The 17,020-nt window shown below is 43.0% G+C and overlaps 1 protein-coding gene across 1 annotated transcript; it reads left to right on the top strand.

The window, feature by feature from the left end:
* Nucleotides 1–2,531: 2,531 nt before the first annotated feature.
* On the top strand, nucleotides 2,532–16,073 carry klf15 (Kruppel like factor 15). The gene is made up of 3 exons (XM_019888057.1): nucleotides 2,532–2,713; nucleotides 3,892–5,385; nucleotides 13,294–16,073. Exons 2-3 carry the CDS (start codon nucleotides 3,986–3,988, stop codon nucleotides 13,460–13,462), a joined length of 1,569 nt encoding a protein of 522 aa, XP_019743616.1. The 5' UTR covers nucleotides 2,532–2,713; nucleotides 3,892–3,985; the 3' UTR covers nucleotides 13,463–16,073.
* The last annotated feature ends 947 nt before the right edge of the window (nucleotides 16,074–17,020 follow it).

The raw sequence follows: 17,020 nt of genomic DNA, 5'->3' as shown, positions 1-17,020 counted from the left end.
AGCGGAGGGGACAGCCCCCCCCCCCCCCCCCCCCACCACATCATTTTATGTGGCCCGCAGGGCACACAGAGATGAACAACCATCCGCGCTCACAATCACACCTCGGGACAATTTAGAGTATTCAATAAGCCTGCCATGCATGTTTTTGGAATGTGGGAAGAAACCGGAGTACAGTCAAACCTCGGTTTTCAAACGTCTCGGTTCTCGACCAAAAATTTTGAGTTTTTTATGCTTCGGATGACGAACAAATTTCGGTTCTTGAACAAACTGAGTGCACTTGAATGCACCATTTGACTCCTCTCGCCCTCCTTACACAAGGAAGTGACGCTTCGTGTTGCTTGCCATTGTGAGCAGACGTGTTCAATAAACATTTTTATTTTAAAAAGAGCATGGTTTCGGCTTTCGAACAATTAGGTTTTCGAACAGTCTTCTGGAACAGATTATGGACGAAAACCGAGGTTTGACTGTACCTGTAAAAAACCCACGCAGGCTCGGGGAGAACATGCAAACTCCACACAGTGAGGCCAGAGCTGGAATCGAACCCGGTACCTCTGCACTGTGAGGTCAACTCGCTAACCACTGGATCACCGGGTCGCCCAACTGATTAACAAAAAAACTCTCAATTAGCTAATGATAACAACTGGGAAAAAAAGTGTTTCCCAAAAGTGTTTTTCAGATCAGATGGTACATGTTTGAATGCCAGACACTGTTTTTGTTTTATTTTTTTCAGGTTTGCACAAGTCATAACATATTCACATTGACTCATTCTTGGAGCCAACAACATCAATAAGGTCATTGATGGGGAATATACTGAGTAAAAGTAAAAAGTGGGCAGAAAAATAAATCCTCGAGTAACGTACAGATATCTGAAAACTCGACTTCATGGTACAGTAACAAAGTATTCGTACATGACTTCCCACCACTGATAGGAGCCCTGTGGACACGGTTGCAGCAGTAGTTGACATGTCTACAAACCGCAGCATCTGCTCGTCAAACAGAGCTTCTCAGTGTGCCAGCGTGAGCATACATGTGACTCCGCTTGGTGCACACAAAAATCCCCCCCCCCAAAAAAATCACTTGTGATGTCTGCAAGCAGGCTAAACAAAAAAGCACCCAAGCTCACTGCTCACATCATTTAAATTGTGGCAGCAATTTCAACTAATTAGAAGCCAGTGATGTTACCTCAGGTGTTTTGCTGAGGTCTGCTCATTTGCAGTTGAAGCAAAAGTTTTATGACTGATGTCGTTAGGCAACATGGAAACAAACTCACTCGTCTGGTGAATCGCTGACTCGCTCATATGCTACTGAGTGTGATCTTGGGGTTTTGACTATGTCCTTCTGCTAATGCTGGGCATTCGCATTGTTTTTTTTTTTTGTTTTTTTTGGCCCTCAGTTTGATGCTACCAAGAGCTACAACAGCTTCCAATCTTCTGCTGAAACTTTAACTGTAACAAACAAATACAAAGCGCATGAAAAATACGACTCACCATCGCCGCATATTATGCTTGGTGCATTGGAATCTCCCGTTGCGATAAATCCGTATTTTAAGTAGGACTCCTGAAACTGTCTATAAAACGTAGTTTTCTTTTTCTTGAAAGTCATAGGCTCCTCTTCTGTCTCTTGGCTGGGTCTTTTCCCCTTCCCATAGAAACTTTCCAAAGACGTTTATTTTTTTTTTTTTTACTCATTTTGCTAGCTCCTGGGTTTCATTTCAGCGGTAATCAATCACTGACCGAGAAGCGCGCGTTGACCGACGTCAAGAGTCACACACTGTCGACAGATGTAACAGAGAATCCGGTAATGTTTCAAAACAAAACACCAACCAGATTCCGAAATTAAAAAAAAGGAAGTAATGTAAATTCTTTATTCTTTCTGCGCGGCCCGGTACCAAATGACCCGACACCAGTCCGCTTCCCGGGTGTTCATCTTCTGTATACCATGTGTGAAAGGACTGAATTTCTAACTATGTCATCCACCGCTGGGAAAGTCACAGTAGCCTAATTCCAAAATACATTTCTAGTCCCTGTCAATATTACAACATCATTTGCAGTCCTCCTTTGCCCTAGCCAACTTTTCCAAAATGTATTTCAGGCAAATACTTTAAATTCCCTCCATTCGTGTCATCTGGACCCAAATGGGAATTGAGATCAAGTCATTGTACAGAAAAAGTGTTTGTGTGTGTGTGTGTGTGTGTGTGTGTGTGTGTGTGTGTGTGTGTGTGTGTGTGTGTGTGTGTTTTTTTTAATACAAATGAGAACAAAACAACAACAACAGAAAGTGTCAGGTTCATGTTTGTGTTCTGCACATGACCTAGCCTCAGCCACTCTCTCCATTGACGCCATTCCCTCACGCCGGCCTCCTTTTTACAAGCAAAATAACCAATGACGAGGCACGGAGCAGGCGAGCCCTCACAAGCCAAACCCACAACACTGCCAGAAGAGATCATGTGACTAAACTGCACTGCCCAATGGGAAAGCGAGAGAGAGCGATCGTAAGCATATGTGTGCATGCGTGTACATTTGTGTGTTTGTGAGAGAGGGAGAGAGAGAGAGAGAGAGAGAGAGAGAGAGAGAGAGAGAGAGAGAGAACGTTGAGGGTAATGCACCATGCAGACACCAGCGGATTGATCTCTCCACTACGCACGTAGGAAGATTCGGAAGAGGAGAGCGCGTTGAAATCGGGAGAGTTAAAACCGTGTCCTTCACACGCACAGGTGAGAGAATCCACTCGCATATACACGCATCGTGCAGTGTATCGTGTACGACAGATATTGGTTTGGCGCACTTGAAGAAATACACTTAGACGAAACACAACTTCACGAACGCAGCGAGGATCTTTGACGACACTGCGTGAAAATGTCAAAAGCGGGCCCGGGCTGCACTGTTTTTGTTTTGTGCCATGCATATCTGCAGTTTCAATCCAGCTTCGGCAAGGCAGAGGTTACTATCGGGCAAATTACTCCACACTCTGCCAAGCTACATGCATACATCGGCCGATTCGTGTTGTTTTCCTTTTCTTTTCTTTTTGGACTCGATTTCGAACAAAACATTCGTATCATTTTCCCCAATTAACAGAATAAAAAGTCAAAGTTTGCCTTCTTTTATAAAGTAAATAAGGGTATCTTTCGCGAAGTATAACAGCCACGTAATGCAAATATGATTAGAATTCCTAATATACTCTCCGTGATCATTGTTAAACGCGTCAAACCCACATTTTAAGAGCACTCATTTACTGTATTTTCCTTTGGAAAACGTGATTTGCTCACCGGACACTAGATGGCGCGCAATCCTGTTTATTTCAACTCGCCCTAGATTGGCAATTTTTTATTGCAGCCATCATAAAACCGTCATGCTTCTATTTAAAGGGCACTGGAATGTTTAGCAACAATGAAAATCATGTCTATTTGCACTTTACTTCAGATGAATGCCATGAAAACGTAGCAAAGATGAAATAGATGCCATCTCTTCTGTAGCCCCTTTTTTTTTCCTGAAGACATGTGGCTCCCTCACTCATAGCAGCTGGGAAATGGGAACGTCTGATTCCACATGGTCAGTGTACGCCACACCAGCTGCTATACACATACACACACTGAACTTCTTTCATACAGGCAACGCACCGAGAGGCCAAACTTGTTCAGTCTCTCGGTCCGCTGGATTCCACATTTCTGTGACACTTGCAGGAGGACCCTTGTAGAACATTAACCTCAAAGTTGAAGTTGCCAAAGAGAGTGATGCTACATTCAGTCCGTTAGAATTCGTTCCAAAGGAGCATTTCAAGCAACTCCCATTCAACTTTTTAGTCGATGGCGACATGTGTTTTCTTATAAATCTGTGTTTTCAAGGAGGATTTTCTTGCTGTCACTGACGATTCCCGTCGTTTTGTCTTCCACAGGAGGATGAAATACATTTTCATTAATATTTAGCCAAGTCTCCAAACTTGATCTTGAGTGCAGAGCAGAGTCCAGCTGCCATTCATCCTCACAGGAATGGTGGATCACTTACCGCTTGGTGAAGAGACCTTCCTGTACTGTACTAGCTTATCGGAGTGTGAACACGACAGCCTCCGTTGCGATGCCAGCGAAGGGCTGTCCCGAGCCATCATGGTGACCGACGCCTGCGTCTACCACCCTTACCAAGGGGTGTCCTCTTCACCGGGGCTCTCTGAGGACGACCTCAGCATCTCCTCAAGCCCTCGATCGTCGCTCTGCTCCAGCCCAGATGCCTCGTCGCCCAAATCCCACGCCCACGCGAGCTCCAGCTATGAGAGCAGAAGCTCTTCTGGAGGCGAGAGTCAAGACAGCCTGCTGGACCTCCTTCTCACGCAGGGAATGAACAACTCGATAAGCTCCAACATCGGCAACAGCACCTTGCTCTCCTCCCCACCTTCTTCATCTTCCACCACCCCACTTTTGCCCATGGGCCTCGCTTGGGAGTCAAAGAGGGACCAGCGGTTGGGTCTGCTCCAGCACCAAGCCAAAGAGAACTATTGCGAGTTCCCGATTTTCCTGGATGAGCTACAGGATCCTGCGGCGCTCCTCTTTCAGCCCACTCTGGAAGAGATTGAAGAGTTCCTGGAAGAGAACATGGTGGTAGCGATGGAGAAGGAAGACGAGGGAAGCGATGAGGCAATGTCGCCGACGCCAGAGTTCTCTGAGGCCGAAAGGGCCAAAACGATACCCCGAGAGGTCTCGCAGAACTCAGATCAGACTGTACCCGTGGCCCATTCTCCGCTGTCCTCCCACAGAGAGAACAAACAAACACTAAATACATCAACAGTCGATGCAAGCTCGATAAATTTGAGCTCCAGTTACAGTGAAGTCGATGGAATCAAACAGGAAGACTGTGGATCACCGTCAGCCTCAGGAGAAAACACAGGTGCTGCTTCCAACGTGCCGGTTATCTTACAAATTCAGCCCGTCCAGATCAAACAAGAGCCTCAAGCCTGCACCGTCTCCGATGCTCAAATGCAAGAAACTCATTTGCAGAAATCTCAACCGACGCAGGGTCCATCGGATATCAAGATTGCCCAGCTCCTGGTCAACATCCAGGGCCAAACCTTTGCCTTGGTGCCTCAGCTGCTCTCCCCAGCAAGCATTGCATTTGCAAACAAAAATTCCTCCAAATTTGTTCGGATCGCACCAGTGCCCATAGCTGCCAAACCCACCGGGCTCGGAGAAGGCGGGTTAGGTAGCGGCTCAACCGCAGGGGTCCTCGCTGGAGGTCAGAGGTACCAGAAGAGTGCAGTGGCAGACCTTATTAAAATGCACAAGTGCTCTTTTCCGGGCTGTAATAAGATGTACACCAAAAGCAGCCACCTTAAAGCGCATCTGAGGAGGCACACTGGAGAAAAGCCTTTTGCGTGCACATGGCCTGGTTGTGGATGGAGGTGAGGAAAATCATGTTATTATTTACATCGGGTCCCAAAAATAGTGGCACACTAAGTTCATTTCTGGTCTTCAAGGTACTTTGGACCAATTTCAAAGATAGTAATCCATTAATTTGTTGTGTCATAATGGCCCTCCGAGGGAAGACGGAATTCGAAAGTGGCCCGCGACAAAAACGAGTTTGACATCCTTGATCTAAAGAATAACAAAGTGCTTTGCATGTTGTTGTGATGTCATATTTGATTACCATTACCACCATTTCACTCTTAATTCAAAATCACTGTGCCATTGCACACAATAATCATCATAATAATCAGTATAGTTTTGTTGTTGTTGTTGTTACATGAGGCTTGTCCCGTCAAGCCTCACTGCAGTAAGTCACTCGTGATTTGGCTTGGCCCAGTTTTCGCACCAGACAATTTACACGCAAAGACTCTTAATAAAGAAGATTAGACGACTCGGAATCATGTTATTGTTTGACAAGCAGCAGAAAGTCTTTACATTGGAACAGCATATGTCGATTCAGGAGACTAAATGTTGACCGTGGATAGGAGGGAAAAGCCCATTGTCAAACACGATTTGTGTTGGTTTGCGCAAAGCGACTGCTGGCTCGTTGTCGCCACTATCTGTGTGTTTTTGTACCACGGTAAAATTTCAGATTAGATTAGAGTTTCTTTTGAAGTTGACTGAATGCAGACTTTGACCCTGCTAGCGATTGCACTTGTTTGCTCGCTGTCTGTGAACACTTCCCATACACACAGATGCCCGCTTATTACAGAATCAAGTTCAAAGTTTTTAGTTCGTGACGTACACATAAATGTTCCAGTCAGCCAGGATGCACAAGGTTTGCAATTAAGACAACGAAATGGTCATCGGTATGCTTCCTCTCGATACACTTAATTGCTCAAGCGCAGGCAGTGTCATGCATTTGGAGCAATAAATTTGCCCTATTTTAAGTATCAAGCAGTTTCAACTATCGAAAATGTTTTCTCCCCGATGACGATGTTGACTATGGTCGTTGCCGCATGTGAAATATGTTATGTAACATAGGGTTGGAGCAAACACATGAGGTCTTATGAGGTCTCACGGGGCCCGAACACATGCGTAAATGCAATGTAAACTTTTCCACTTGGAACATTCACATGAGTGGTGCATGCACAGAAGGAACATTATTTGGGTGTATGGTACATCGCCGTCCTCTTCGTGTCTCTGACGGTGATATGCAAGCAGGAGGTTGTTACGTAATTGTATTAGTTCTCGATTTTACGGTGGCATGTATAAGGTCGGAAACAATTTGTTCTGAGACGCTGGTCTAATTTGGTTATCAATGTCATTCATATTTCCCGGGCAATCGAAACAATCATAAAAGCGTAAACCGTAAAGGCAACGTTGAAGTAAAACCGCTATGTTCTAAACTGTCATACAACTATAAAAAAAAAAAGAACAACTGTCACTATTGGGACTGAAATCCTTAAACATCATCAAAGGTTTTGGAGGTCAACAGTGTTGACTTTCATTTAAAAAAAAAAAAAACGATTGAAGTTCAAGTGTGAAAAATCACAAAACAACCTTTGCACGCTTTCCACTAAAATGCTATTCGATCGTCCAAATTGGGGTTGTTCAACTTCAGAGGTTCCTTTCCACCGTTTTTTATTTAGGATCAGTTTCATGCATGCTCTTGGAGGCGTACTAACTTTCAGTTTAGTATTGTTCTCATTCACTTCAATGCGCTCGTCCTGCCAACAACGACGCTTTTAGAGCGTCGATATGACATCAGCGTGACAAAGTAATATATAGTCCTCCCTTCCTGCTCCTCACCCCTTGCCAGGAGCTAGAGGTGAACTGGGACGTCCTCGTAAGAGTGACTTCAGAATAGATCCGTGTGTGAGGAGTCGGGAAGAGTCGTATTTCATTGGCCGGGGCTCTTGCATATAACTCGCAGAGAGTCATATTTTCTCCCTGCCAAATAGTTCTTCTCATTTTATCGCTGTCCTTCCTTCATGCTTTGTGGATGTTATAATTTCGCAAAGGTGTGGTAGTGCAGGACCAGTCCCGCGTAAATGCTAAGCACATGCAGGGTGCACATAACTGCAAATGTGTTCCGCTCCAACCTGATTCAAGACTCTTTGAGGTCGCTGTTTGATGGCCATTCTCAAACCTAAACAGTTGACTGTCATAACATGCACGTCCGCACATACGTTTGACATGCCGTCACCCGATCGGAGGCTTGTCAGCTGATGCATTCTTTGTCACAGCAAAGAGCGGGCGCTGTTGCCGGGCGGCCGCAAGCGTCTGATTTATCTTTAGATTGTGACACCTTTAGATCAATGCAAACCGGAGAACAAGAACGACTTTGTTGACATGATGGTGATCCACGTGAAACACTTATTGTGTGTGACCTGCAAACCTTGTTGAAAGACAAATTCTCAAGAGGTGTACGCATGCGGCTTACAAACCAGGGATGGGTGTAATCAATCTTTCATTTGAGAAGAATGTTATCAATCATGCAATTTGCGCTCTCTCATGTTTGTATCAACAAAGATGTGCGCAATTTAGTTTCAGGGTTGACTGCCACTGTAATAGCTTATTGCTACAGAACATTTGAAAAAGATAAGCCACAAGGTTTTTCACGGCAATCACTTTTTTAATCCACTTGTCTGTACAGTTGTGTTTAAAATATATATGTGGGTGAGTCTGTTCCGAAATGTCCGTCGAGAACCACAAGTCCCCATTTGTTTTATGACGGCAGCTGGTGAGTTACAATAATCAGGAGAAATCATTGGTCGTTGGATGTTAAAAAAATTCTTAGATGGAATAACGGGTATCACTTAGAGTCTAAGACTTAGACTGATCAAGAAACATACAAAGAAATCAAGAATAACTCTTGAGTTATTGAGGGGTTTGATAACAAAAAGTGCTGAGAATATATCTCTTATTTATTACGTATGAGAATTAAAAATATTGGTTGACATTTTAGAAAGGATCATGTTTGAGCTGCTTTCACTGGCCACATAAAATGATGCGGCAGGCCAGATCTGGCCCCCGGGCCTCGAGTTTCACACCTGTGACTTAGACTGTCAAAATGTTTGCTGAAGTTCAGATCGAAAAATAGGTTACTCCTTTGCAGTTTGGCATTCATCATTAATTCAAGATGAGGAGTGGCAATGTAAGCTGAAATCTGGTTTTGGAGCAGGTATCAGATTTTGTTCTTGTCAGTGTCGGTGTTCGGAAGTTGGAGGACATCCAGCCTTTAATTAAATGGAGGCAATTTTGTAAAGAATCCAGTGCCATTAAAATCGGTACTAAACAGCACATCGTCAGTTTGTCACTTGTGTGACTAAAATGGAGAATGGTGTGTCGAGGTAAGCAAGAAATACAGTATACAGTGAACGCAACTGGACAAAGACGGAGCCCTGAGGAATGCCACGTGCCGCCAAGTTTGCTTTTGACTGCTGAGGCGCTCATATTGTTAAATAAGAATCAATTGGCTGCAATCGTTTTGTTTTCATTTTTAGTGCGCCTCAGAATGTGAACAGGCTTCGCTCGGAGTTTAATATTTACTGGATTTTGCCTCGTTAGATATTTGACTGTTCTTCAAGAATTAGTTGTAAAATCCATTATAACATTAAAACAACTCAATCAGAGAAGCTCATTTAAACTCTTTTTCATCTTTTTCACCGATGATACAATGTCAGAAGCTGGCCAGTTGAACTGTCCCTTCAACCCTCAGCCGTACCTTGGACGCAGATGTGTTATTAATGAATCACGGGGATGCATCCGTCACTGTGGCCCATCTTTGAATATAACCTTCGTATGTAGCACTGAAATTTGTTGTGATTTTGTCCATGAAGGCCTTATTCCAGTATTTGCTGTAATTTTTTTGGTGTGTGTGTGTGTGTGTGTGTGTCTGTGTGTGGGTGTGTGTGTGTGTGTGTGTGTGTGTGTGTGTGTGTGTGCAAAGATCGTCACGCCGTTCTCGGTGGTTATCCATGCCCTAAGCTAGCACGCAGCCCGTACGTATGTGTTTCCCCACAAACTGATATGTATACTATGTGCAAGGGCTGCAGTCACTCCAAGCCGGCCCAAGGGCATGTGGGCTCATGTGCCCTCCAGTCACCCTCAGTTTTGAACTCTGTGACCTTGTATGCCGCAGCTGAAACTTTTGCATTGTAGAGGTGGCAACACTTCACACGAGTTGTTGTGGGTCTGTTAAAAAGCAAGGGCTTGGACACAGATGGCCACGTGATCTGTCCACACAAAATGTGTTGAGTTGAGAATATCCATTTTCTATAGTGCTTAGGCTGTTCGGTGTCATAGCTAGCAGGGGCCTAACTGACTGGACTGGTTGCACTTGCCTCTCAGTCGCAGGGCACATCCTGTATAGTGTTCAGAATATAATACTTCCGGTAGCTACTGTAGTGTCATGTAAGGTGTATGTTTTTTTATGATTGCAGCATGGCCCAGCTTGAAGCACATTTAGCTCATATGTGGTTTCACCATTTATTCCCAGACTTAGGATGACTCGGTTTTCCACATCGTTTTATGTCAGTCTTTCTCTGTTCACTAATGTTGTGTCAGTTGCGGAGGAAATGTTATTTTCGGCGCATGACTTCAGATTGTGGTCACAAAACCAGATGGTCAATAACTAGCTTTCGATTAGCTTCGACTATGAAAGCTAAACTAGTTAGTTTGTTGTCTTTTCAGTGGTGATGTGTTTTTTTGTTTTGTTTTATTTTTTATGGGTTAGTTTAATAAATGGGTCTGATTGCTAGCATTTGGTTGAGTTGTTTTGGTATCATCAACCACAACTATAGCACTCCAATCTACTGCATGTTAATACTTACTTTAACCCTTTCATGCGCTCTGTAACCTGATAAGATGATCAGTTGTCCACTGTAGTAACCGCTGTCCCTGAAAGGGTTAAGGGAAAGTGTGTAAAATATTGTTGATTTTTCACTGCTCACGATGGTGCCGCGAGAGTGGCTGCCTATACAGCAGCTCCTATACTTTTTGTTCTTCTACTTTCATCCTTTCATAACGTTGCAGCTGTAAATTGGGAATTTCTCCATTGTGAGACGAATAAAGATTTTCTTATTCTCGTTTTTATTTCAAAAACCCACGATTAATTTACATAGAGTGCACATAAATATGTTCCATAACGTCCATGTAATTTTTTAAAAAGAAATGTCTAATTTACTAATTAATTTGTACACGAAACCAAGTGACAGCATATAAAAACTTGATAACATGATTAAAAAAAGCATTAATAACAGTCAAATAAGATTCATCTGTCAGACAGTTGGAATAATAACAGTAACAGAGGGTATTTTTGCCTTGAAAACTGTTTCACGAAAATCAATCATTTCTTTGGAAAACTGAAATCAAATTATGTAACAAGATAACTAGAGCGTTATTGCAAAAGCCTGAACCATATGATGTAAAATGTACCCTGACTGGCAATTTTATCCGTGACATCGTCAATAGGTTAGCATGTCCGCCTGCAGTGCAAAGGTTTTGGGTCCAATTCCGGGCTCTGGCCTTCCTATGTGGAGTTTTCATGCTCTTCCCATCCCTGCGTGGGTTTTCTCTGGGTACTCCGATTTCCTCCCACGTTCCAAAAGCATTTATAGTAGGTTAATTGAACACTCAAAATTGATTCATCGATAAATTAGCAATCAAGCATGATGCATGATGTAAACTAATGATTTTGTGTGTGCAGTTTGTCCGAACCCGCTACACAGCTCTGAAAAGAAACATTAGCATCTATACAAGCAGTCATCCAGTGTGTATTATTACTGTATGAGAATGAAATTAAACACTTTAAAAATACTTGAAGCTGTCCAGTGGTTAGCGCGTCGACCTCACGGTGCAGAGGTCGTGGGTTCGACCCCAGCTCCGGCCTCCCTGTGTGGAGTTTGCATGTAATCCCCGGGCCTGCCTGGGTTTTCTCCGGGTATTCCGGTTTCCTCCCACATTCCATAAACATGCATTGGCAAGCTGAGTGAACACTCTAAATTGTCTCTTGGTGTGAGTGTGAGCCTGGATGGTTGTTCGTCTCTGTGTGCCCTACGATTGGCTAGCAACCAGTTCAGGGTGTCCCCCACCTACTGCCCGAAGACAGCTGGAATATGCTCCAGCACGCCCCGCGACCCTTGTGAGGATAAAGCGGTTCAGAAAATGGATGGATGGATGGAAAAATACTTGAAAAATGATTCAGCGTATGGTGACGCTCGAGTGAGATGTCAGGTTACGGGTTTATTTTCTTCTTCTACTCACATTGTTCTCTTAACAACCCGTGCTGATAAAAACAGGCAGTAGAAAGCCAAACATCCTTTGATTAACCGAAATCTTGACAGCTGAGGTTTTACGCGCAACTTTACAGGCCCGTATTTGGTCAAAATCCAAACTGTGTTTTAACTCGAGCAAGTCCACTGACTATAAAGTCACCTCGGATGTATCATAAGTAAGATTATACCAGAGAACCTCAATCATTGGGCCTATAAATTGTTTGGCTTTTTTTATATTGCATTTCCGTTTTTAATTGTTGCATGTCATAAACTCTGCCAGCTAGGCACTCTTTATTGCGGGGCTATTAAAATGATGAACACATTGGTTATGTAATTCAGGTCTAAGGTGAAAATGGCTTCAAATCACCACGAGTGGCCACTTCACATCACTCCCAATTATCGCCCTGGGAGAAAAATAGAGAAGCGGCTTGAGATCAACCCATGTTGGGGATTAATCTGACCTTAACAGCTTTACTAATACAGAGGAGCCCACACAAAAGTCATGTGCTGAAATGTGCGGACGCTGCTCTATCATCCACTTAAACCTCCCCTGTTATGATATCCACACTGTGGCAAGCCCATGGAGACCAGAGACCGGGCGGGCCAAGAATAGATGAGAATTTGTAGCCCTCATGTGTTGGAGCTAAATATGGGCCACCTCCTCCGCTTCGTAGAAAGGATGCAGGTCAATTCACATGTATAGAATCATTATCACGCTCAGATTACTGTCACATAAAATTTGCTTTTATGTGATTTGGCACCTTGGAGCATATTTCAGTGGGTCTTAACCACATTAGTGTGGTGTGAAAGGTCATCAGATGTGCTGCAGGAAATGATGAGATTTCACATAAAATCAGTTTGTGCTGACCTGTTACGGGTTACCCCAGAAAAGCATATTTGTTGTTATGGCGTATTACATGAAAAGTTATCATTCTGTGAATGCGCAACTCTTGACGAGTACCTCAAAAGTCATGCCTTCTGTCTCATATTGGTTGGTTTGCCTCATGTGCAGTGGTTTCTTGAAAATCAAAATGGTTCAAGATGCGGCCATAGATGGCTGATTTAAAAAAAAAAATTTTAAAGGTTATATTTATCAAGTACAACTATTTAGGCTTAATGACTGGTTGAACAAATATGACAAAAAGGTTTCATATAACTGAAAACTCCTAATTGAATTGCTCAGAAAATTGCAGTACAAGCTCCAGCATTCCTGTGTGAGGGTTGCATGTTCTTCCTGTGCTTGTGTGGGTTTTCTTCGGGTGCTCCGGTTTCCTCCCACATTCCAAAAACATGCACAGTAGGTTAATTGAAAATGCTAGAATTGTCCATAAGTGTGACTGTGAATGTGTGTGTGGGTGTGGGTGTGTGTGGGTGTGAATAATTTTCCAATGTAAAAAGAGAGCTTTGACTCAATCAAGGTTGGGCAATTCTACATTATTTGAAGCAGCGGGTCCTGGATTTACTGCATCCTGTTTTTTTTTTGTTTTGTTTCATTCTCAACATATGATATGATATGACTGTAAAGGTTGCGCACCAAAGGAGGCTGGTGAAATATTATCGAAAATATCTAGTCATCCTTATTAAAAGAAATGCACTAAGATGTCCTAAATCTTATTCCGGCAGGTTCTCCCGATCGGATGAGCTGTCCCGACACCGGCGCTCCCACTCCGGAGTAAAACCATATCAGTGCATTGTCTGCGAGAAGAAGTTTGCCCGCAGCGATCACCTGTCAAAACACCTCAAAGTCCACCGTTTTCCACGAAGCAACAGGACAGGGCGCTCTGCAAACTGACCCCTTTGACCCCGCTCTGAAAGACTGACACTAAAGCGAGGGGCGGGCGCATGTGATGAAGGACAGAACAGAGGAGGACATGGGGTTGGACTTGCGTGTTAAAATGCGCATGTGACGTACGTACTGTGATCATGTAATGGGTGGCAATGAAATGACTGTATAAGGTCGACACAAATGTTACTTGACACAACCCTCACAAGTGGAATAAGCTTCTTGTACAGGACAACTTTATTTTGTCTCACTCGCTTTTGGAACTAATCAAAATGGAATAGCATTATGGTATTCAGAGTATTTTTATATTTTTGTGTCCAAAGAGCCTACAAAAGTTGCATCGTATGAAAAAAATGAAGTGATTCTTTGATGCCTTTTGGAGCCTAATGTTGCCACACAGGATCAAGCAAAACAGTTGTTATATTTTAATGTGCTGGACATTTTATTGTTGTGCTTTGTGAATAATGGTGGCCTTGGTTTAATTAGTCCCCTGCCAAGAAAAGGGACTACTCTGGATTTGATTCGAGTCAAGCTTTTAGCCCGTGCTTCATAACTGAGCTTCTAACGCTCAAGTCAAAACAACCAAGCAATTGGTTTGGAATAATCTCTTCCAGACATTGTTGGAACCAATTCAAACTGTTATTGCTGGTCTATGTCAAAGCTGCAACCCTACACACGCTACAACCTTTGCCTGTTAAGTAAAAGTCAATGTCTTCTGGATTGACCCACCACAGAGAAGAGTGTTGGCAACAGCCTCGACAAATGTAAATGATTAAAAAATGGCCAAGTATTTAAAATGAGGCTTCAAAATCGTTCAAAATAACGTTTTTGAAAGAAGTCAAGCTCTTGCCTCCGCTCTCGAATGCTGTGGACCACTGAATTTGCTGAAATCACGCCCCACTCAACTGTGAACTGTCAATCAAATACGAGAACTATGACCTGTGAAAATGGAAGCTACTTCCTCCAGTATCCTTCCTATGCTTACACATAACTTCACGAACCGTGAAAATATAGATGCTCGAAGCCTCTGGTGGAAAGAATATATCCCACGAAGTTGGCACAGGTCGTTGTCACGGGGTGTTTCCACGCTGTGACAACCAGGATGTATTTTTGGGGGTGTAGGTATAGCTTACTAGCTAACTGCATGTTGCCAATGTGCCATATATCCGCTGAAATGGATTAAAGCAGGTGGTGGGTGGGTCAATGAATGTGGCATCCAAGCTACTGATTCCTGTTGTAGCCAAGGCCAAAATAATCCGGAAAACTGAAATGGTCAATATCAGTTAAATGCCCCAGTTGAGCACTGCTTAGTTTTAGTTTTTCATATTTTCAGCCTTTTTTACATGTATGACGCATTTGGAAACATGCAACATTTCGACACTCGACTGGTCACAACTCTCAACCGGGTCGTCCTCAAACTGGAATTCCAGGTCAAAGTCAAAGCGAGAACCCTAACAATGTTCAACAATATTGTACAGACAACCTCGGAGGTTGTTTGTTTGTGTTTCTTCTCAACAGCATACCAGTAACATATTCCCACCACTTTTTTTCACATGTTTAATAGTGATTTTGAATATCTTTCCCCAAAGGTATCCGGGACAAGCGTTTTTTTAATTTTGGCAGCATACCAGTCATACCCTCCACCCTTATTTTCCTGAAACTCGAATCCTTTGTCCACTTCGAAGCAAGAAACCAGTTGATTTTGAATGATAGCTTACAAACTGAGGTACCTAGCATATCTTTCTTTTTTGGCAATGTAACAATCACAGCTTTCGACTGGTTGTATTCATAATAAGAGGTCAATATCGAAGCATGGCTATTCCATTATATTTATCAGTCGATCGCCAGAGGTGTGACTGTGCCGAAATCTGTCACATCTGAACATGTTCCGTTTCGGCACAGTCTCAACTTCAAATTGATGGTGTCCTCAAACGTCAGATCCAAGACGCCGCAGTTTAGCTCTTTGCTAGTCAGTGAAGATGTTGCGGGTGACACACTGCTGCTTCTTTTCTGCTTCTTATTCCATACACGGAAGAGTAAACGCCGCATCGACATTCCTTTGAGTTCGGAATACGTTTCCTGGTTGAAATTAATATGAAAATAAGAACATTGTATACGGATAATGCTTTCCGCTGAAATCATGACACTGTATAATTTGCAGCGGCATGCAAGACATTTTTGGTTGTCTGCCCTCCCTGAATATTTTGAGAACTGCCGTGTTGTTGTTGTATTGTGGTCAATCTCGATTCAGATCTCAGCAATGCCTTCGTTGCCTCATCTGGTCTCAATGTCGACTCTCTGACTTTTTTGTCATTTATGGCAAACGAATCAAATGTGGGTGCTGGTTTTTGTGTCTGTGTTTCAGTTCACAATTATTAATTGGCTCTGTTAGAAGTGAGCCATTTCGTAAAACGTTCATGTCCCTTTAATTTATCCTGTCACAGATGTGAAAGAAGTCGTACAGTAACTTGCCAATGGACACATTGTTGAGCGTGCCAAACAAACTTGGATCTTCTCTGGTGAAATCAAATCCCTATATTATTCACACGACTTAACAACAGTTTGATTTCATGACAGATTTAATATTTTATATTTCAAATGAAATAAATGATTTCTAATATTTTTGTGGCAATTTTGTTGACTCTGCTTTCCTTTTACATCTTCCAAAATAACTCAAGTCCAGGACGGAAGGGACGATTCAACACACGGTTACAGATTAGCCCTGTTGCTGCTAATTTAAAACATCCGGTCATGTGCAGACCTTTGCTGTTGTTAAAGAAGAAAAAAAAAATCTGTGATATGTCGAGTTTTAAAATTGCACCTTGTTCTTTTGCTTGATAGGATAAACTCAGAAATTTTGGGTGGGGCTTCAGAAATCTGCCCCCAGTTATGAGGGACTGGAATACCTTTCAAGCAAAGTGGTAAATAGTGGTAAACAATGATTTTAAGTGACAAAAATATGTTCACGAGGTAAAGATTTCGAGCCACCCACAAAATCAAAATCATATATATCTTAAAATACACCAAAATGAGCCGATAAAATTTGTGTGTAAAATCGCACACGGACATGTAAAATGACCTGGCTGGTCCGCCAACGTTATCGCCCATAAAGGAGGGAATTTGGGTTCACCGTGGCAATGAGTTTAAACGGCTCTCTACAAATGTTGACTTACTCTTGTTGGCCGACTGAAGTCGACGGGTGTTCATCTACAAATCAGAATCTATTTATCTTGAAACTGTTTGCTTTATTGTCTGGTAATCAGCAATGACACAGAGTCGTGTATAATCCTGGTTCAGCCCGGCCTGAAATCATATCCCTGGGTTAATGGACAACTGGAAAACTTGGAAAATATTACATTTTCTTGCCTCAAAAGTTACCTTTGTCCTTGGACACCTTTTGCTTCCAACCGCCTTGTGTGTGTGTGTGTGTGTGTGTGTGTGTGTGTGTGTGTGTGTGTGTGTGTGTGTGTGTGTGTGTGTGTGTGTGTGCGTGCGTGTGTGTGTGTGTGCGTGTGTGTGTGTGTGTGTGTGCGTGCATGCGTGCGTGCGCATGTGTGTGTGAGACAG

Source organism: Hippocampus comes, unplaced genomic scaffold (genome assembly GCF_001891065.2).
Source record: "Hippocampus comes isolate QL1 unplaced genomic scaffold, H_comes_QL1_v1.1 scaffold14, whole genome shotgun sequence".
Taxonomy (NCBI): domain Eukaryota; kingdom Metazoa; phylum Chordata; class Actinopteri; order Syngnathiformes; family Syngnathidae; genus Hippocampus; species Hippocampus comes.
The sequence above is the reverse complement of the archived record's forward strand: the minus strand, read 5'-3'. Positions and strand labels throughout refer to the sequence as shown.